The following is a 23,362-nucleotide window of genomic DNA, read 5'->3' as shown; positions in this document are numbered from 1 at the left end:
CAGTGCTGGTGCAAGCCTGACTTAAGTTAAACATCTGCAGTAGTCCAAATATATCACTAATTATATTGAATTAATATATGAACTTCCATCTCTCCAACTCCAGGCCACAAACATTTCTCCTCCTTTTGTCTGCTGTCTTACCTAGTTGTTAGTACCCCCTGCTGAATTCAGTGGGGCGTCATAGAATCCCACTGTAATGCATTATGCTCAATTTGGTTCACTTTCCCTTACAATCCATATTAAGAAAGCTAGGAGAGCAAGTGGTGGAGATATGCATAGCCATTAAAATACTTCTCCCCTCCTAACCACCTTAGTACATTAATACATATCCAAGAGAAAGCCATTATTCCCCTATCCTCGTTCAATTGAATTTCCTCGCTTGGTTTGGGCACCCCTTCCATTGTTAAATTAATATTTCTGACATAAAAAACTCCCCTTTGTTCTGTGGAAATACTGATACACATAATGATTTCTGTGTTCCCCCTACTGCCAAGGGAACCTCACAACCTTCTGTCTTCTTCTAATGAAAATTCTCTCTTATGTGCAGCTAGAAAAACGCCCAAGAAAAAAACCAAACCCAGCAACCCTGCTATCTCGGTCCACAAAGTAGTCATCTTTTAAGGTTTATTGGTTTGTATTAGGGATACCTTTTAAAGTCAGCATTCTTTATGATGTGAAGGGGCTTAACAGGAATTTCCTGGGTTGGCAACGTATTAGTGTGAGATTCTAAATTGCTGTGTTCTGGTCTTGGAAGGACAAAGGAGTCAGGAATTCAAGTTGTGAGGTATTGACCCTAATTCCACCTTAGGAATGCCCCCCGCCTTCAGTATGAGATAACATCACAACCGAAGGAAGAGGCACCTACTGTCTGTTTCTGCCTGAAAAACAGGATCATAATATAAGAATATGAAGGCTAGCCATTAAAGAAACATAGACTTTCAAAGTGAATTATTTGCCAAAGTCGCCACCTTGGCAAGCAAGCTTCTTTGTGTTCTTTGTCTAGGGCAGGGTGGCTAACCCTGGACCCTGCAGATGGCTGTTGGAGTCCAATATGGCTAGTGGTGACAAGAGTTGTAACCATATTCAACTATCCAAAGGACTGTCACATGCAAATGGGGCAAGCTTGTCTTCTCCAGCTCCGGGCTCAATGACTATATGGTCTAATTGTGTTATGCCACACCCCCTCCCAGCAACCAGCTTATATTATGCTACGTGCCATGGCAGCCATTTTGTGACTGGCGCCCACAAGCCTCAGAAATCAAAATGTGCCCACTGGTCCAAAGAATCTGATGACGCCTAGGGAGTACAGAACTCACCTGTGATAGAAAGAGGCTGGCTGCTTTTTGTACTATTTTACAAGCAACCCGATTGTGATGTGTGTGTGTATGTGTGTTCAAAACTATCGTTTATGATATTTTATACATTTCCCTTCAGCTTGGGTAAGAAAGGGTAAACATAACTACCTGCTAGTTTATTTGGGAGTAAAATTAATCATGCGCACACAAACACATTCTACATAGAGGCTTATAATTCAATCAAAGTATTAGCCCACACATTTTCTCCTTAATATTCAGAAGCGAATAGCAGTGATAGCTACCAGGTGGGAGTGTTCAAATGAACAGCTTTATCCTGGTATTATGGGTAGCCTTCAGTGAGGATAACATTCCTTAAACTCCAAAGTATTTTCATATGTACTTTATAAGAGAAAAAGAAGAAATGCCACAGTTTGCAAATTCTTGGGAGTAAATGGCTCTTTATCCTGCAATTGAACAGCATGCAAAACTCCCTGAGGTAACAAAGGCCATTTACCACACAGTAAGCATCTTGTGAGAACATGAACAAAGGTTATAATCTTTATAGCCTCATCCCTAGTTGCTAGCCTGGAAAGGAAATAGGGTTGTCACCCGCCCTGCTGTTCCCAGCTTGAGACAATAAAGAAATGGAATAGGACTCAGAGCCCTTTGATCTTCTCTGCCAGTGATCAGAGAGAGGAAAACTTCTCAGAGCCTGGAGACTAGTTTCTTTAATGGTTTTAGCAGACCCCTGTAAAGTATCCTCAGGCCAGGAGACTGCAATGTCATGTTCCTCGCAGGCTAAAATCCACCCATACAGGTGTGATATGAATGCAACAATAATTTAAGTGTTAGGGTAGGATGTAGAAACCATTTATAGACACTCGCAGGTAATAAGCAGGGGGGAAATATATACATAGACCAAACCTGAGATTAGCAAGCCACCTATGGCAAGAGCATACTTGAAAACTTTCCAAGTGGTTGAGAAGTTTGTCCAGCAGCAGATAACCAACTTAACCAATTTTGAACTTCCCAGTTTTACTTACTTGGGAACCCTTGACTGCCTAAAATAAAAAGCCCACTGACCAGAGAGACTATTGTTATGGTTTGAGTCAAGACATCTGGTAAGCAACTTGTCAGGAAGACTGAGAGGAACTAACTTATTTATTACTTCCCCAAGGGCTTGTGGTTTCCTCCTCCATAGAAGCTACTTTCATTCATCCCTGGTTACAGACTGTAGCCAGACTCTACGCTTTTCAAGGTCTTAACCAGACTCCTCCAAATATACGGTACACTGGAGGGTCCTTGGTCTGTTTCCTTGGAATAATTATTCCTTGCAAGAATTGTGTTGCTCATCTCTTGGGGGTGAAAAGTTGGGATGAGTATTAGAACCTTAAAGCATAAGATGAGCCTGCTGCTTTGGGCCATTGGCACATCTATTTCAGCATCCTGTTCTCACGCAAGATGCCTTTGGGAAGCCCAAAACCAGGACCTGAGCAGAAAAGCAGCCCTCTCACCACTTGTGATTCCCAGCAACTGCTATGCAGAGCCAAACTGCCTTCAGCAGCAGAGGCAGAATCTAGCCACTGAGAATCAGCCACATTGAGATTCCTGCATTGCAGGGGGTTGGACTAGATGACCCTTGGGGTCCCTTCCAACGCTACAATTCTGGGGATTCACCAAACCCTCTAGCACAATTTGTGTAGGGTGCTGGCTGCTTATGGTGGGGTGGGGAGAAGTTCTGTTGCGGAAGCAGAAATCCTTGCATTGATTAAACACTTTAGTTGGAATCTGCCCAAGCAAAGCCTTATGGGGAACGTTTGAAGGAGCTGGGTATTTTTAGCTTGGAAAAGAGGAGACAGAATTGGAGCCCCGGAAGCTTTTATATGTGAAGGGTGGTCTACAAATTTAATAATAATACAGTGGTACCTCGGGTTAAGTACTTAATTCGTTCCAGAGGTCCGTTCTTAACCTGAAACTCTTCTTAACCTGAAGCAAAGTTCTTAACCTGCAGCACTATTTCTGGTTACAGATAGGTAGCCGTGTTGGTCTGCCATAGTCAAAACAAAAAATTTTTTTTCCTTCCAGTAGCACCTTAAAGACCAACTAAGTTAGTTCTTGTGCAGATACCTGAAGCTTTCGTGTGCAGATACCTGAAGAAGTGTGCATGCACACGAAAGCTCATACCAAGAACTAACTTAGTTGGTCTTTAAGGTGCTACTGGAAGGAAATTTTTTTTTTGTTTTCACTATTTCTGGGTTAGCAGAGTCTGTAACCTGAAGCATATGTAACCCGAGGTACCACTGTAGTTTGAAGATCAGCCACAGGAAAGATTTTGGGACCCATCGTCAAACTGTATTTATCACGCTGATGTCCAAAAACCAGTTCTGTGTTGGCCAAGGCACCAAGGCAACCACGAACACCTCCTCTTTGTGGCTTCCAGGTATCTGGAATGGGGAAAGACGAACACGGGGCTGCTTCTCAAAGTCGGCGCGAGAGAACCTGGGACACCTTCGGAGCGCCGAGAGGTGAGCGCGCGCCTCGAGCCTCCCTGCCCGACAAAAGCGCCTCCAAGCCCGGCAGGGGTCGCTCGGCAGCCGGGCAGGTAACTTGGGAGAGGAGCGCGGTGGGGTGGGAGGGTCGGTGGGTTCCGGCCTGCCTTGCAGGGAGCGGGATTGCTCCTCCCGGGGCCGGAAGCTCCTCCTTGTCCCGGGTGTGCGAGGGGCGGAGCGGGGCTGGGTTGGGCGGCTGGGCCGGCCTGGGCGAAGAGAGTCCCGCCGCAGCCTGAGCTGCTCTTTTTCTGCGAGCGGCATGGAGTGAGAGCGAGCGAGCGAGGGCCGGAGGTGGCCAGCGGGGCGCAGCAGAAGGGCGACGCCGAGGCGAGCGCGAGATGGCTGCGGAGATGGCGAGGGGGCTCCGGCTCCTCCTGCTTCTCGGTGAGTGGGTGGGGTAGGGTGTGGGGAGAGAGAGAGAGAGAGAGAGGGAGCCCTTCTCCGCCCGCCTTGGAGGCCGGGAGGATGCATCGCCCGGCTACCCCGCGCGGGGCTCCTTCCTTCCTTCCCATTTTGCGCGAGTAGCGCGCTTTTACGCATTGCCTTGGACCCTGGTGTGTTTGTGTGGAGAGGCGAGCTGCGCGTCTTCCCTGAAGAACGCGTGCCAGAAAGTGCGAGCCGTGCCGCTCGCGGGTGTGTGTGGAAGGGCGGGCGAGCGGGCGCCTGCCTTTCCGCGCGGGGCTTCTTTGTGTCCGCCCGTGAGGCGTCGGAAGGGGAGCTGCGAAGCGGCCGCGCGCTTTCTCTCTCCCTCTTCAGCCATTCAAAGCCCCTCTTGGTCTCCGAAGCGCTTCCCATCCCTCGGCCCGTCTCCTTGGTTTTGCACCCGCCGCAACAGGGCGCGTTTCCCCCTCCTTCCCCTTCTCCCTCCTTCCCTCCCTCATTAGACGCGAGCCCAGCAATTGCTCGGTGCCATTCAGACTGAACAGCGGGATCTTGCCCGAGCAGGGAGCCAGGCAACGTCTCTCCTCCTCCTCCCTCCTCCTGGCTGCCTCTAACGTGCTGGTTTGAAAACTGCTCCAAGGAGCGGGGAGAGAGGGGTTGGGAGAGCTTTGGCTGGCTGGAGGAACGAGGGGAAGACACGCCAATACTTTTTATTTCCTCCCCAATGGCTCTTCTTTTTGGGAAGCAGGCGCTAGTTGGCGTCTTCAGAGGAGCTTAAAATTACATTCCTGTCCCGTCTGCGACCTAGGTTGTTTGGCTTCTCCATGAGCGCAAGGAAGGGCTTTTGTAGGAAGGTAGTTGGTTTAGTTTCTTCACAGGTTGGTCACAACGAGGGAGAATTGCAGGAGGTTGTGCCCTTTGTTGGACTGCTTTAAACCTCGGTAAGAGGTCCGCAGGATCCCGGAGCTTTGCAGAACTCTGGTTTGCAGCCGCCTCCATTAACGAGAGTTTGAAACAACTAGGGCCATTCTGATAAGCTTCAGCCTAATCGCCAGGACAAAAGCTGTAGGGCTCAAACTTCAGAATGAATCTGTTGGATTTGGGTGGCACTGCAGATTTGGGGAATGCATCCTGAATTTATCGACTGTCTAGTTCTCAGACTAATGGAGACAACACAGAAGTTTTCGTGTTACTATGTTTGCAAGAACAAATGTCCTTGAATATTAAAGTTCCAGTAACTGCTTTGCAGACCTAGCTGTTGAACCTCGTTACAGCAAAAAAATGATTACTTTAATTCAGTCGTCAACAAACTCTTCAGAACAATTTTTATTAGAGAAGCACTTGCTCTCCCACGTACTTGGCTGATAAATGCAATGACTTATTCCTAGTGTTGACATCAGGTCATGAACCTGATTATGGGTGAAGTCTCTCTATGTTAGGGATTGAACCCATATATAATTTGCACAAGCAGAAAGGTATGTTGAATCAATATTTGGCATGTTGTGCAACTGCAGAGACAACGTCCCGTTGCAGTTCTTTGATATTACAAGTCAGAGAAAGTTCTTGCAGCAATTTAGATCTTGGAGAGGATAATCTAATGGAGCCCTACCTTTCTGCTTCACGTGATGATGAATTAGTTGGTATAGTGCGTGCAAAATAAGACGAGATAACCTATTACTGTTTTTACCAGTCACATTTTCCTTCCAAAGAACAATAGAAATGCTTGCTCATATGTTGTGCTGCCACACAAGAGAGAGTTGCATAAAGTTGGTACATTTGAGGTGGTAAAAAATGTAGAATTTTCACAGTGGAAAGTATTTTTCAGCTTTTCTTACCAGTGTTGTTCAATTAATGCTTTTCATAGATGGTTCCCAGAGTACTCTTATGATGCAAAATACCATGCAGGCTGTTGTGTTAGAAGTTCCATAACTTGTGCATGTGCAATATTCAATTTTCAGGATATTATACCTAAAATGGTGGGAAATCTCATTCTGAATTTAAAATTAATCTCAATATATCTATATATACACAGAGTGGCATCTATTTATGTCTGCCTTCTGGCACAGTGGAAATCTGCTTGCACAACGGGACTTTCAGTTTCTACCCATCCCCCTCTGCATCCCCAAAAACTGCTCTACTGCAAGGTCAACTGTAGGCTATTTTGGAATTGAGGAAGAATTGCCCTCTTACTTAGATTATTATCCATTATTTATTGACTTCATATACCGCCTTATACCTGGAGGTCTCAGGGCGGTTCACAAAATAAAATCAAAATATAAAAACACGAAATACATAATCAAAATAAAAACAACCACCCAATGTCCACCCCCCCCAAACCCCCACATTTTAAAAGGGCACAGGATGTCAATCAAATCAACCAAAGGCCTGGTTAAAAAGGAAAATTTTTGCCTTGCACCCAAAGGTGTATAATGAAGGTACAGACGAATTTCCCTGGGGAAAGATTCCACAGATGGGGAGCCACTGCAAAGAAGGCCCATTCTCGTGGTGCCACCCTCCGGACCTCCGGAGATGATCTCAGGGTCCATGTATGTTCATATGGAAAGAGGCGGTCCTTGAGGTATTGCGGTCATGAGCTGTTTAAGGATTTATAGGTCAAAACCAGCACTTTGAATTGGACCTGGAAACTAATTGGTAGCCAGTGCAGCTGGACCAGGATCGGTGTAATATGCTCAGACCGCCTTGCTCCGGTGAGCAACCTGGCTGCAGAATTCTGCACTAGCTGAAGTTTCTGAACTGCCTTCAGAGGCAGCCCTACATATACTGCATTGCAGTAATCTAACCTTGAGGTTAACAGAGCATAGACAACAGTAGTTAGGCTATTCCTGTCCAGATAGGGGCATAGCTGGGCCACCAGCCAAAGCTGATGGAAGCCACTCTGGGCCACTGAGGTCACCTGAGCCTTGCGTGACAGCAAAGGATCCAGGAGTACCCCCAAGCTATGAACCTCTGCTCCTTCAGAGAAGTGTAACCCCATCAAGAGCAGGCAATCTCCCACCCATCCAGTCTAGGGAACCACCCACTAACAGTGCCTTAGTCGTATCTGGATTGAGCTTCAGTTTGTTGGCTCTCGTCCAGTCCGTTAACCGAGGCAAGACACTGGTCCAGCACTTCGACTGCCTCACCTGCAGATGTAAAGGAGAAATAGAGCTGAGTGCCATCAGCATACTCTTGACAACGTACTCCAAACCTCCCGATAGCCCCACCCAGCGGTTTCATGTAGATGTTAAACAACGCAGGGGGTAGGATTCAGCCCTGCGGAACCCCACATTGAAGATTTTCTGGAGCACTGAAGTTGCACTTGGAATATTGGGTGGGAAGAACCTGTAGGCAGAAATGTTGAGAACTTTGATTTCCTGTTCATAGTCTCATTCATCACCCTTTTTGGGATTCTTATATTTCTGATGGCAGAGGGCTCTTGTAATTCCTAAGGGTTGTATCCAGCAGAAGTGTCCTGATAGCACAATGACTTCCCTCTCCTCTCTTCATCCCCAGTCTTATTATTATCATCTGCCTCTCTGGAGCAGATGGGAAGGAAGTCCTATTGTGCAGGCAGAAGTTGGTGACAACCCAAATATCAATAATTCCCAATCATTAAGAGTTTTGAACCCCCGTATTGTAGGGGGTTGGGCTAGATGACCCTCATGGTCCCTTCCAACTCTTACCATTCTATGGGGGATCAGCAGTGAGAATTGGCCATCTTGAGGAGCATCTGCATGGAAGGGACATAACAACAAGAAGTTGATTAGATTTGCGCTGTTGAACTTGAGTCCAGTTTAACTCGGTGGGACTTAAGTTATAACCAACTTGTATCATGGATTCCAGGAGGATCCGAGATCATCCAACATAGGCTGCGGGCTATGCACACCTACCTGGAGTAAGCTTTCTTGAAAACAAATGTGACCACCTTTTGAGTGCAATCGCATGAATGCCTTATGTTCGCCTGAATCCAGTGCAAGGGCCTGATAGGCTAGAAAAGTGTCCATCTATTTTCTCCATATATAGCAGAGGAGAGCATCTAGTTCAGGGTTTCCCAAACATGGGTCTCCAGCTGTTGTTGCACTACAGTTCCCATCATCCCTGACCGCTGGTCCTGCTAACTAGGGATGATGGGAGTTGTAGTTCAAAAACAACCGGAGACCCAAGTTTGGGAAACCCTGATCTAGTTGAATGCAAGTTCAATACATCTGAAACTGATCACAAAAGCCCAGTTATTTCTTGTAAAATACAGGACGCCTGCAGCACTCCCTAACTTCCCTGACGGGTGTGCTTCATCTTTCTAAATCTTTAAACGGGAAAATGTTAACAGCCGCCTACTGCGTCTGGGTTGCCGCTTTAGGACTTGATATTTACATTATTTCCAGTAGATGCCGAAAATGCACCATGCGGCTGAACGCATTACATTTCTGAAGTGCTTAAATATTAAGCCGTTCCTCAAAATAGATGCCAAGGGCAAGTAAGCACAAGTACAAGAATAACCCATGAAAGGAGGGTGGAAATGCATGAAAATGAAGCTGGTGTGATTAGTTGAAATTACAGGGCAGCAATGTGGGCTTGCTGGATGGAATGGAAGAAGCCTTTGAAGTAAGGTAGCTGTTAAGTTGTAAAAGCAGCCCTTATGCTACCCTTAACACCGGAGGTAACATCTGCAGGGGGATGCAGAGCTGAGGCCTGGCTTGTGTGCCTAGTCAGTAGTAGAATACCACATTCCTTGCCTAGCATTGCTTTGTTCACCTAGGTATGAAGTCTGGAAAAATTCCCACGTTTCATTTGAACTTTGTTATGTACTAATTAACAAACCTTGGGCTACAATACATAACTTTGTGGATTTTTCATCTCTTTTAGGTTCCAGTTTTCCCCCATCTTTTCTTTCAAGCTTTACGTGTTACTGTAAAAAACGGAAAAGGTGTCCCCTTTGTTTTCTGCCTTCACTGCTGATTCATGCATTAATGCCAGACCAAACATTTTAGCTTCCACTTCCAGTGCTTTTCACAGAAAAGGGATCTGCGGTCCAGAAAAATGCAAGCTCATACCCAGGCAACATCCTCACCTTTTCAGCAAGTGAATTATTTTAAAATCTGCTGTGTACAGTGTGCTACATGCCACGTACATGATGCTTACAATCCGTAGGTAGCAAATAATGGCCCATGAAAAGGAGTCCATAGAAGAATAATGTACAAGATGTTAAAAATTTGTCGCCTTCATAAAGTTCAAAGGGCTAGTGCAGCTCTTGGGTATTGATTGCCCCTGAGCATGGCTGAGTGTAGCTCTGCAAGGGTGGATCTTATTACAAGCAAATAAAGCTATTGTTTGCCCACCTGTGAGGCATTCAGCAAGTGTGAGTTTTGAATGCTCTGCCCTCTCAAAGAAGCAACTATATTAGGAGTAGCCCTGCAGATGTCTGTGATAAAGGTCATACTTTGAGCTGAATGAGAGATCTAATCCTCCCCCTTTTCACACTATCTTGATGACAAACCCTTCCTTGCAGTCCTTTGTGTGGCTTGATGATGGAGGAGGAGGTGGGGGATGTCTCAAAAGTGTCCTCATCCTGCTCTGCTTTTTTAAAACAAAAACAAAACCCCAAAGTATTTAAAGCGAAACATGCAAGGGAAATATGTCCAGGGACCCAACAGCCATTGTGGTGCCCTTCAGATGTTTTGGACTACAAATCCCATCAGCTCCAGCCAGCATGCCCATTGAACCTAGGAACAACCAATCTTAGTCCAGCATCCTGTTCTCACAGTGGCCAACCCTTTGAGAAACCTCCAAGCACAGGCATGGCCAAACTTAGCCCTCCAGCTGTTTTGGGACTACAACTCCCACCATCCCTAGCTAATAGGACCAATGGTCAGGGATGATGAGAATTGTAGTCCCCAAACAGCTGGAGGGCCACGTTTGGCCATGCTTGCCCAAGCAGGACCTGAGCGCAAGAGCACTCTTCCCTCCTGTGGTTTCCTGAAACTGGTATTCAGAAGCATAAACTGCCTTCAAGCATGGAACCAGGGCATTCATCATCCTTCATGGGTTAGTCAGATATAATGGGAGTTGTGGTCCACGATATTTGGAGGGGTCCATGTTTACTACCCCTAGAGTTACATGTGAATGGATGTCTTGGTTTTGACTACATTGGCAGTGGGGCATCAGCGAAACAACTTAGATTCAAAGCAGATGATACCCGTTTCTCCAAGTTTCATCCAAGTAGTGCTCATTCCGTTTAGCTTGCTTTCTTGGGTCAAGAAGGACATGAAGCCTGGGAGCAGGGAATCAAAGCTGTTAGGAAGCGCTCCTCCTCAGTGTTAGATTCTGCATAGTTCTTACTTTAAAGCCACTCTCATTCTGTAAATTGCAAAGGGCGGGGAGGAGGAATACTTCTCCATAAAATGCATGCATGCTTTTTTATGCGCCAATATTGTTGAATGGACATTACCACCCCGGTTTTTTTTTAATCTGCAAAAGTATAAAAAACAATTTTTGGGTCCCGTTGCTGTTTTGTTCCTATTGTACAGTCTTCCTGAGCCTTGTTCAGTTTTGGTCTCCTCTTCCCTTCCTTCCTTTGCTGCCTGCTATTTCGGTGTTTCTGCTGCATCCCAGGCACCCTCTTCACTTTTGCCTTCACTCCCACTTCGCTCCACATTCTGCCTGCTCGAGTGATCAAAGTACCATTGGCCTTGAAAGTTAGCACCCCAGTTAAATAAATGGAGGCAAAAGCAGAAAGGTCATTTTTAATAAACCAGATGTTCTTAAAAAACAAAAACAAAACCCCCTTCAGCTACTTACTTTTGGGCCTGTGGTTGTGCAGAGAACTCTCCGAATGGTCTCCTAGTTTTCCTTTTTTTTCCTTTGCACAGGAAAACAAGAGTCCATATATATGCCTACCAACTCAGATGGCTTTAGGAGAAGATAAGGCAGATAAGTTTTTGGTGGCTACTAGCCGCATTTAATACATCTTACCTCCATTGTCAGACATGGTATACCTGTAAATGCCAAAGGCTGGGAATCACAAGTGGGGAGGGAGTGTTGTCCTCAGGTTCTGCTAGTTATCCGGCTGGCTATTATGAGAATAAGGGACGCGGGTGGCGCTGTGGGTTAAACCACAGAGCCCAGGACTTGCTGATCAGAAGGTCGGTGGTTCGAATCCCCGCGACGGGGTGAGCTCCCGTTGCTCAGTCCCTGCTCCTGCCAACCTAGCAGTTCGAAAGCATGTCAAAGTGCAAGTAGATAAATAGGTACCGCTCCGGCGGGAAGGTAAACGGCGTTTCCATGCGCTGCTCTGGTTCGCCAGAAGCGGCTTAGTCATGCTGGCCACATGACCCAGAAGCTGTACGTCGGCTCCCTTGGCCAATAAAGTGAGATGAATGCCGCAACCCCAGAGTCGGTCACGACTGGACCTAATGGTCAGGGGTCCCTTTACTTTTACTATTATGAGAATGGGAATCTGGACTAGATAGGCTACTGGCCTGATCCAGCAGGCTCTTATTTTTTTATATGTCCTCAGGTTGCATAATCAGTGCACCATCTTTGGTCATTAAAAGTATATAAAGCCGTGTTTTTAGTGGCTGAGCCACAAACGAAAATTCCCCTTAAATGGAATGCTAATCAAAATCTAAGCTTTGAATATTTTGGGAAAGCACAACCGGACGGCTTGAGCCACTTGCTTGTCTGGGACAGGAAAGAAGAAGCAGAATTTAATCTTTGCATCTAAAAGGCTGACTGGTGCTGTTATGGGTATGAGAACTGGGGGGGGTGTGTGTACACAGCCTTGGCTGCTAGGGGATGTGTATACATGGAGTCTGTTCGGGAAATGTGTGGCGCTTGGTTGCTAACAATATATTTTCATTGGGCATTTTAGTCAGCTGGTTTTTCAGCGTCCATTAAAGTCAATGACCATGGGGTGTGATTTTGCAGGATTTGCTATGCCTGAAGGGGAAGAGTTGGCATTCCTGTGCATGCTTGACAGTGCAAGGCAGTATAGGATAGATGCATACCCTGCAAGGATTCTGCTGGTCCAAGCTGCTACCCATTGGATTTGACTCTTCTCAAAGATTGGGAGCTCTTGTTAGCAGAATGGTTTCCAGACACCACAAAGTGTGGACTACTCAGCAGCATTCTCTGTAGAATGCCTTTCTAATTTCATAGCTGTTGCCCCTAGTGGCACGACGAGTCCATGCGTCTGGCTGTTAATCAGAAGGTTGGCGGTTCAAGCCCACCCGGGGACGGCTATGGGCAGGATTCCTGCATTACACTAGATCAGGAATGTCCAGCTCCCAAGAGACTGTGAATAAAAAACTGGCAGTGATGTACTCCTTTTTTGAGGGGTTTGGGTCAAAGTTGCTGAGCTTTTTTTTAGGGAGAAAAGTCCAGGTTTTTTTGGGGGGGTGTTGTAAATAAAACAGGGGGATACTAAAAATGGGAAGGAAAATGTCAGAATTCATCAAAGGAGGAAAGTTGCTCACCAATAGATAAAAGATCACTAAGGAAAAAAACCAGCCTCACAGTGAAAACTCCATCTTCCGTTCTAGCGATCATGCACGAATGGAGGATGGGGCCAGGAAAAGGAGCCCGCGATTGACTGGTCAACCTGTTGGACATCCCTGCACTAGTTGACCGTCGGGGTCCCTTCCCACTTTACGGTTCTAGGGTTCTAGGATCAGCCAGCTGCCGACTGGACTGGGATCTTAAAAAGGAAAGAGAACAGTTCTGCCAGACTGCTGCTGCCGCTTTTCCCCCGCTTCCAGGTTTTGCCTCCTTGCAGACTTACCTCACTGCAGCCCATTCTCATGCTTTTCCTCTGGCCCTCTCATTCATCCTGTTACTCTCTGCATAACCACAGGAGGGAAAGGAATGCTGGAAACATGACTCTTTAAGTGCATTTTGAGAGTAGTTACCTTGTGGGCACTTAACCCATAGGAGGGTGGTGCTTTTACACCAGGATTACATAAGTAAGGTTGCGTGCCTCTATTGTTAGATGCCAGAGGGTAGGAACTTCTCTTTGCCTCTTGCTAACAGTCCCAGATTCTTCTCCCCCAGCCCCCCCCCAGACTCTTTTTGGCCATGGGGCGATGGGAGTCTGTCATACCTGCCAGTAGTTCAGGCAGCTTGTAGGTTGCCGATATTCACAAATGGCTCTTTTCCCACACACCGATGCAGAGTGCTGTGTTTTCTTTGGCACCCTAATGAACACTTTTGAAAGCTCTCCTGTTTTCGCAAAGCGTCTTGACTGGAATGTGCATTCTCGTCCGCTCGGTTTAATGAAATGTTTGTCGCTTTCAGCTCTGTTTATACCACAAGGCTGCACTTTAGCAATGCTGGATGTGTCTGTGGGAAGGGCCTTTTGTGCCCTAAGAACCGATAATTCAGAGCTGCAGCTCTGCTCCTTTCCGCATTTTAAAAAGCTGTGTTTGGGCACTGCTTGTTATCTGACTGGGGGGGGGGGAACCAGGCTAGTTAAGAAGCAGTTTGCACAAATGCACCTTTTGTTTCTGCTAATTAGCAGAGAGATTGTCAGCAGGTCTAAGCGGAGTCTTGAGAAAATAAGATTTACCTAAAAGGAACAATGTGTTTTTCCCCCTTCAGTGACTTAATGAGCAGAGAATATGACTTAAAACATCATCATCATAATCATTATTATTATTACTACTGCTGCTACTACCAGTACACCCGCCCATCTGGGTGTAAGTTATTCTGGGTGGCTTCCGACACATATAAAAGCATCATAACAAGATGTCAAACACTAAAAACTTCCCGATACAGGGCTGCCTTCAGCTGTCTTCTAAAAGTGGTGCAGTTCTTTATCTCCTTGACATCTCAGTGTTCTCTATGCAGGCTATTTGCAAGAAGTCTTTATGTCATAGATTAAAATTCTTTTTATAAGCAACCCCCCCTTTTGACCCCCTCCCCCAATAGATTATATTGCGCTAGGAAGAAAGCTGTTGGGTTGGATCACTTAGTTTCACTTGATTCCCATTGAACAGGATGGACAATAACCTTGTTAATACATAACTTCCGCTTCTCAGGTTTGTGGTTTAAGTTACTCTTTCCAGGTAGATAGCCAGATCCTTCTCTCCTGGCTAAACAATGATGCTTTCCACCCCCGTAGTCATTCACTAATCCTTCTGACTCAGTAATTGCTGAAATCTGGTTAGGGTAGTTCTTGGGTAAACTGAATCCCAGGGGATGACATTCCCTTCTAAGGAACAAACTTAATCTACCCTAGGAATCTGCCCAGGAACTCCTTGTTTTAATTCCTAGGTCAGCCCAAAAGCCGCATTCCCATTCTGGGCAACTTTCCAAGGGCCACATGGCAATAGCAGGGCCAGAGGCAAAAGTGGGCAGGGCAGCAAATACTACTTTTGTACACTGGGCTATTTTCTGCACACAGTCACACACCCTTCTCTGTCCTGTATCTAGACCGAGCAAGAGGCATCGTCGGAAGTCGTTGAAACATTCTGTTACTACAATGCCTCCTCTTTCAGTTGATTCCTCAGTTTCATTTGCCTTCTCAAGATCTCCTTGAGCATTTTGATCGGAGAGGCGATAGCCTGTCTCTAGTACTAGATTACTGATTCATGTGGAGAAGTCCTTTTGTTTCCGTGCTTGTTTTGTAACCTGAAAGGGACAACACAAAAGGAAAAGGGGGTGAGGAGGGATGAGGAGGGATGAGGAAAACAAGCTCAGTTACCTGGTGGTCCTCACAATTCCCAGCTTGAATGGAAATAGTTTGATGGGGAACCCAAATGGAGCAGGTTTATCAGCAGGGCTGATAACCGAGCCCCCCCCCCCCCCGCCGTTTGTTGTAGTTTGATGGAGTGTGACTGCTAGTAGACTACAGTTGAAGGAGAGGAAGACGTGCAGCTAAGATAGCTTGCAGAGGCTGTGAGGGACTTCACATGCAGAATGGCAGGGGGTGGAAAAACATGAAGCTGACCTACTGCTTACACACACACACACAAACACACTTTCCATTGAAACTGTTTATCATTTTTGTCTTGGTAGGTGTTCAAAAGTAATCTGAACCAGGATATTTTTTAAAACAACCACAGCAACACAATTTCAGATGGAAAAGTGAAAATGGGAGAAGGGCTTAGCTTGCAATGGATAATTGCACCAATTCTCTTCCAGTCACACGTCAATCTAATATGTCCCGAATGTTGGTAGCATCAATTAGTGATGAGTAGTTCATGATAAATAGGGAGAGTCTGTGATTCAGCTCTTGCAAGGTGGCCACAAAGCTTCTCCTACTCTTATCATAAATGATGATGATGATGATTTTGGGAAGAGTTACTAACCTTTGCAACCTCACTGCTCCTTAGCTTAGCTTATCTCTCTTCGAAGCAAAGGCAGAAATGTTCGTGGACTACCTACATCGTGCTTGTACTACTTCCTGAGAGTTGAGAGCTAAGTATGCTAGGACTTCAGGCGTATTAAGCAAAGTGCAAAAGCCATGCCATGGCTTAGAGCAGCTGGTTTTAGATGGAGTTTGCCATGGGGTTGCAGAACTTCAGTCCTTGGACACTTAAGAACCAAGAATTCTGTATTCCTAGGCCAAGTGAAACAACGTTCTACCATCACAGCGTCTCTCATTTTCGAGAGGCAATCATTCCGTTTCTGTCAACCTGACAAGTCGTACTTTGAGCACTTTTCCTCTGCAGCGAGGCTGGCAGAATTCACAAGCCAAGCAGTCGGTCTGGCGGCTGCAAGTTGTGCATCAAAATCAAAGAGACAGACTCCAAGGATATGGCTTGTGACAGGACCAAACCTTGCTCCCCTCGTGCCCCAGTTGTATTTTGCCCTTGATTAATAGAACATCTCAAGGCCATTGTGTTAGCATATGCCACCTGCTTCCTAAAACGCAATAAGGTAGCCCTTTCTGAAGTGCTGAAAGCACCAAATAAATTGCAATAACATTGTTTGGCAGGTGCACATCTCTGGAGTCTCTTGGCCGACAAGACGGTGAACTGATGTGAGAACAGCAGGTTCCCTTCAGGGGAGTTGGACTACTCCCAAGAGTCACTTCTGTTCAAGACAGGGTTGAAATGTAGAGGAACAGGCTCTGTGTTCCTCTCCAGTGAGGAGAGTAGTTTGCAATGTACTTCGTAGCGTAGGTTGCTTCTTGAAGACGGCTTCCTTGTATTCGTGAACACTCCTGCTAAGCAGAGTTAAGAGATTCAGATACGCAGTCGTACCTTGGTTCTCTAACAGAATGCGTTCCGGGAGTCGATCGGAACCATTCGAAAACCAAGGCGCGGCTTCCGATTGGCTGCAGGAGCGTTCTGCAGCCAGTCAGAAGCCGAGCAAGATTCCGAAAATCGTTCGAAAACCGGAACACTCACTTCTGGCTTTCGATTGTTTGGGAGCCAAAACATACGAGTTCCAAGACGTTCGGCAACCAAGGTACTGTTAGAATTCCTGCTCCTTGATTGCAGTCATGGGATTGTTGTCTATCACATGACGGTGTATGTTTTGATGTATGTAATTCCTACTTGAGTGTAGGCTACTTGAGTCCTACTCAAGTGTAGACTTGAGTCCTACTCGAGTGTAGGCTGGGCCTACTCGAGTCCTACTCGAGTGTAGGCTGCGCTCCTGACAGGTATGACTGTATAAGCTAATTGACAAATGGCACCTTAAACCTAGGTTATGGTCACCACAACAGAATGTCTAGGCACTATTCCCCCCCAATGAAAATGTATTAATAATGAAAATAATAATTTCATTTCTGCTTTATATTTTAAAGAACCAATCCCAAAGCAGTTTACAACACCATTCAAACATCAGAGAAAACAATCCAGAATAAAACAAATTCAAGCTTCAAGAAAAATATTTCAGATCCTTCTCTAAGTGACATTTTGCTTTCCCCATATTCATTTACCTCTGGCCCTATCTGTTCCCCTACAAAACAAAATTCACCACACGCCACTGCGTCCTTTATAGCAGCAGCTAAGTACGCTTTTGGTGCTGCATAAATGATATATTAGTAGTGACAGGTGCAGAGATAATGCATTCAGGAAAGTCTGCACCTTCTGATCAGCCAAGAAACAACTTGCAATAAATACTAGCTGCAATAAACGGTTGAAACCCATATAGCCTATGGGGTGGGGGAATCAATGGATCTCAAGTCAGCAGGTATAAACAAGACCCTTTACCTCTGAAGCTGAAGTTCAGATATCATAGGCAGCAGCTAACTTGAAGAATAACATAGGAACCGTGATCCTGTACAGATTCATGCTTCCCACTGCAAGGAAAATAAAAATTGCACGTTGGAAAAAAACACAACTTGTTATTTTGCTTTGGCCCCAAGCAAGTTTGCATGAGACCTATCTGAAATGGTTGTCAATTGGAGTAGACCATGTTTGGTTTTGGTCTTCCTTTATAGGGCAGCTTCCTAGGTTGATAGGGCTACAGAAATGCTTTCGGTTTACATGAAGGGGTCATGTAAATATCTCAGATTCCTAGGCAGCGTCAACATAGTATGTTGGATGTGCTTAGTGCCTGGTATTTATTTTGGCCCTGGGCACGGCTGAATGCAAAGTCTGCAGTTTTTAGGTATAGAGGTGACCCTCTGTTCTGGAAACACTTTTTATTGCCACCAGTCTCTTCTGGTATGCAAATGAGCATTAAACATTTATACAAATATTGCTAGGGGTTGCATTTCAGCGGCATTGGCCCTGTACAAGTCATTTCTACAAGTTTATGTAGTGAACAATCAAAAGAACTTAAACTTTTGAAGTGCCAAAGAGAATTAAGGCTGCAATCCAGTGTATGCTTGAAGTAATCCCAGTGAACTCTTTGGGGCTACTTTTGAGTATATGAAGGATTGCATCATAAACCAGACGCACTCTGTCCATTTTTCAGCACAGTCATGTTACATTTGCTTCAGGTTGCGTGTTTTCAGGTTGTGTCCTGCAGCGACCCGGAAGTACCGGAAAGGGCTACTTCTGGGTTTCGCCGCATGCGCAGACGGGCAAAATGATGTCACGCGCATGTGCAGAAGCAGCGAATCACGGTATGCGCAGACATGGATTGCGTTCAGGTTGCAAACGGGCCTCCGGAATGGATCCTGTTCGCAACCAGAAGTACCACTGTACTTCTTGCATATGCATTGCTGTAGCTTTCTTCAAATAAGGAAAGTACAGTGGTACCTCTGGTTGCAAACGGGATCCATTCCGGAGCCCCGCTCGCAACATGAGCAGAATACAACCCGTGGGTCGCAATTCGCCGCTTCTGCGCATGTGTGTGACGTCATTTTGAGCGTCTGCGCATGAGCAAGCGGCGAAACCTGGAAGTAACCCGTTCCGTTACTTCCGGGTTGCCGCGGAACGTATCCTGAAAGAACGTAACCTGAACCGAACGTAACAAGAGGTATGACTGTATACATCTTCTCATGTTTAAGTTAACAGGATTTATTTATTTTATATCCTGCACCTTCAAAACATACATATTCCTCTAACTCATAGAATTGTAGAGTTGGAAGGGACCATGAGGGTCATCTAGTCCAACTCCCTGCAGTGCAGGAATCTTTTGCCCAACGTGGGACTCGAACCTACAGCCCTGAGATTAAGAGTCTCATGCTCTGCCAACTGAGCTATAAATCTGTGGCAACTCACCAGCTCTCTTGACAGTTTGATTTCTGGATGCATTTTAGCTGTATACCACATTGGTCTAAGTAGGGTTGTCCAACTGATTAAGAAATCTCAATTTACTGAGCAGTATATGTTTTAGTTGATTAATTTATTAAATTTGCACATTCTGGCTATATAGAAGTAAATCCCTTCCATTTAGATAGGGATTACTTTTAAGAAAATCTGGTAGTAAACTATTAAGCCACCCGAGTCTTTGTTGTCCACAAAATATTTTTGTTGATGTTGGTAATTCTGTACATTTTCCATATTTCATATTGGATAGGCTCCTATAACTCAGCAAATGCTCCTTTGGGCTGGGTTGCAGTTCTGATTTATCACACTTTCCAAAGCTTTTTCTCAGAATATGCATTTGAAAACAACACCTTTTCTTTTAATTTCTTTTACAACAAATTAGTCCTTTCTGTTACAGAAATGTGAGAATATATGCAGCAAGAGCACTTGTTGCTTTTGGGGGGGATGGATGGACAGGAACACTAGAACTTCCTATAACTTGAACCACCGGCATCTTTTCTTTAAACTGACATGAAAGGAGCATATCCTTAGGTAACTAAGGGACTTAGGTGAGTTTCCTGCTTCTCTACTGACTTGCCACTCAGATTCCCAAGATCAAAGCCCAGGCTTATCAGGTATAGGGTGGCATAAGTAAACAGTCTACTCAATAGCTGGTAAGTAAACTTATTCACATCTTTGGATGCTTGAAAGCTAGTTCTTGGTACTGGAATGCAGACTATTTCATATTGGTTATGAAACTGGAGTTTTAAAAGTTAAATTTATTATGAATATGTGTGTGTCCGTATAGTTGTGGACAGGTTCTGTTACACAGGGCTCTCTGTGGAAGCGGATGCCATCGCAGGGATTTTGAGAGAAATTCCATTTTGTGTTTGTGTGTAGGGGACTTACGGCTAGAATCGTTTAATTCAGAGGTCAGCAAACTTTTTCAGCAGGGGGCCAGTCCACTGTCCCTTAGCCCTTGTGGGGGGCCGGACTATTTTTTTTGGGGGGGGGGTAATTAACAAATTCCTATGCCCCACAAATAACCCAGAGATGCATTTTAAATAAAAGCACACATTCTACTCATGTAAAAACACGCTGATTCCCGGACCATCTGCGGGCAGGATTTAGAAGGCGATTGGGCCGGATCCGGCCCCCGGGCCTCAGTTTGCCTACTCATAGATGGGGAACCTTTGGCTTTCCTGTTATTGTTCAAAAACAGCTTGCGTCTGCCGCAACCTTCATGGCCAGTGGTTGAGGTTATGAGAGCCGTAATCCCAACAACTAATGGAGAGTCACAGGTTCCCCATGCCTTCTTTCACTAATGTTATAAGCAGCGTTCGAAATTCGCCAGGCACATTTTGCACCTGGCTGTTGGCCTCTTTGCGACCAAGTGAAAATGCCCGAACACCGCAATGACACCCGATGTCTCCATCATCTGGAGATGCATGCCTGGGGATTCTTGGACCTTGACTGCTTTCACACAATAGCAATGTATCTATCTGTTATATTTTGTCTTCACAATCAGAATGAATATCAGGAACCAAAAAAGTCGTATTGAAAGATACGACTATAGAGCCGTCTGGCCCAAAAATAGCAACTAGGCATTCCGATTTTGTGATTGTAACCCTTGTTCAGGGAGCCATTTGGTGCCTATCTTATATATATATACTTAGTTTCTAAGACAAAATATAAAAGTGGTGAAGCCAGGTCACTGACTGTGAGAGATGGAATTTTCTCTCTCAGGCAGAAATGTGGGACAGAAAATCTTCTATAGTAGAAAGTGGACTTTGTTTCTCCATGGAAAATTCTGTTTCCAAAAATGCGTCGATTAATTAGTAAAATAATGAATGGCTACCCTGCCATTCAAACTGTGCAGTTTCACAGTTGACAACCCCCCCCCCCCCCGGTATCTGGAAAATAGCTAGATGCATAAAATTTCACCATGCCTTAGATATTGATGGTTTTCAGTGCTTTCTCTCTCTCTTTTCAGTTAAACAATGGCCCCATTCATAGCTCATGGTAAACCATAATTAATTTTTTAAAAAGCAACTGTTGCTCTGTAAGAGAATTTCAAAATTCACAGCTGAGTAATGCCTTTATTAGGACTAACCAAAATATCACAGAAGTGTGGTAAGCTTTCAAGTCTCTGAGTCTACAAGCTGACCTCACGACCACAGCAGCCTATTCCCCCCCCCCCCACACTTTTTGATTTTTAATTTTTCCTCCTTCCCCACATCCCCTGCTTTGTGTAATGTTTCGCAGGATGAAGAGTTCTGTTCATCATGCAAAATGTTGCACAAGGAAACAAAGTGCAAAAATTAGGTTGCTGTGGTCGTGAGGTCTGCTTGCAGACTATTCCAAAGTGGAAATCGCAGGCTGAATAAGTCCATTGCTACTTCATCCCAGAATTCAAGGCTTGCAGAATTTCAAGGTATTTGCAGCACCTTGGAAGGGACTGTATTCAGTCTGCAATCTCCACCTTGCCTGCTGAAGAATTATGGAGAACACAAAAGCTTGCGTGGCTTTTGTAAAAATTTGGTTGGCATAGTTAATAAGTTACTGGGCACATGAAGATTGCTCTTGCCTTCGCTTCATGTGTTGTGATTGGTTTGGAGTGAAACAAATAACTGGGCCTGGTTCAATGTAACACTAAGCCAGAGATGGATCGTGACACAGTAAACGATTAGTTATGATTGACCATGACCTGCAGAAGCTGCATTTCTAAGGAGAAGGTGTGGCTTGCAATGTTAGCAAGTATTACAGTACAAACAATTTCAGGGCAAAGCTTCCTTTTTCTTTTGAAGACTTCATGCTTGTGACAGCAAGGCTGCAATTGTGTGCATGTGTATGTTGGGGACTAAGGCCTGTTGAACTTGGTGTGATTTACCTCTGAGTAGAGGTGGTTAGGATAAACCCCACCCCAATCCAATGTTAGAAACTAAGATATAGAAGTAAATCACCAAAAGGCAGTTGCCACAAAGGAAAGCCTAGGCGCCATTTTTTTATATAATAATAATAATAATAATAATAATAATAATAATAATAATAATTCATTTCTATATACTGCTTTATATTTGAAATAAAAAAATCTCAAAAGTGGTTTACAGTGGTACCTCTGGTTAAGAACTTAATTCGTTCCGGAGGTCCGTTCTTAACCTGAAACTGTTCTTAACCTGAGGTACCACTTTAGCTAATGAGGCCTCCCGCTGCTACTGCCGCCGTGCAATTTCTGTTCTCATCCTGAGGTAAAGTTCTTAACACAAGGTACTACTTCCGGGTTAGCGGAGTCTGTAACCTGAAGCGTTTGTAACCCAAGGTACCACTGTACATAAAAAACAATCCAGAGTAAAACAAATTCAAAATATTTTAGATCCTTCTCTAAGTGACATGTAGCTTTCCCCATATTTATTTACCTGCTTAATTTATAGAGCTGCCCATCGCAGAAGGACCCTGGGTTGTCAGACTATGACCTGGGAGATCAGGGCTGAAACCCCCCTCAGTCATGAAGCTCACTGGAGTCAGCCACAGCCTCTTAACCTACCTCACAGGGTCGTTGTGGGGATTAAATGAGGAGGGGGTGAAGCTCTTCTGCTTACCTGCTTAAGAAAACAGGAGGGGCCAGCCAGATGGAGATGTCAGTCGCCAACTTGGTATCCAGAGATCTCCCAACTGTTTGCAATTGGACCCACACCGATTGCAAAACGTGCCTGGCTAATTTCTAATCATCAACATCATCATAATCATTTTTTATTTGTATGCCACCTTTCCACAGTTAAAAAAAAATGCTTAAGGCAGCTTACAGCATTACAAGATTTACATAATTACAAAAGTCATATACCGTGGTACTTCGGGTTACGTACGCTTCAGGTTACAGACTCCGCTAACCCAGAAATAGTACCTCGGGTTAAGAACTTTGCTTCAGGATGAGAACAGAAATCGTGCTCTGGCAGCACGGCGGCAGCAGGAGGCCCCATTAGCTAAAGTGGTGCTTCAGGTTAATAACAGTTTCAGGTTAAGAACAGACCTCCGGAACGAATTAAGTACTTAACCCGAGGTACCACTGTACAATAAATAAACCACATCAAAAAAATACGCAACCAAATGTAAAACAATTTCCACATAAATCAAAAACCAAAAGCTAAGAATACAGCATGCTCGGAAGCTGCAAATCACGATGCGCAGACGCAGGTTGCGTTCGCTTCAGGATGCGAACGGGGCTCCGGAACGGATTCCGTTCGCATCCAGAGGTACCACTGTATAGAGCCCATCAGGCCCCGCCCTAGGCCAGGTGTTGAGTGGCAGGACTGGGGCCCTCAGGCGCTGAGCAGGGGAGTCCTCCTGGGTGGTAGCAGCAGCAGCAGCAGCAGTTCTTATAGTCCTGTCAGGCCCTTCCCTAGGCCAGGTGGTGAGTGGCAGGACTGGGGCCCAATCAAATGTCTAGGTCGCTTCCGCACCATACATTGGAAGCACACAGCTTTCTGCAAAGAAT

The 23,362-nt window shown here is 45.2% G+C and overlaps 1 protein-coding gene across 1 annotated transcript in view; it reads left to right on the top strand.

Annotated features, from left to right (window-relative positions):
- The first annotated feature begins 3,943 nt into the window (after positions 1-3,943).
- Positions 3,944-23,362, top strand: part of PTK7 (protein tyrosine kinase 7 (inactive)) — a 110,571-nt gene continuing 91,152 nt past the window's right edge. Inside the window, exon 1 of the mRNA XM_083604978.1 lies at positions 3,944-4,228. Within this exon, the coding sequence (XP_083461104.1) occupies positions 4,183-4,228 (46 nt within the window). The 5' untranslated portion in view covers positions 3,944-4,182. The remainder of the gene's footprint in view (positions 4,229-23,362) is intronic.

The sequence above is a fragment of the Podarcis filfolensis genome, assembly GCF_964270895.1.
Source record: "Podarcis filfolensis genome assembly, chromosome: 3".
NCBI lineage: Eukaryota > Metazoa > Chordata > Lepidosauria > Squamata > Lacertidae > Podarcis > Podarcis filfolensis.
Note: the sequence above shows the minus strand (reverse complement) of the source record. Positions and strands in the feature narration are given on the sequence as shown.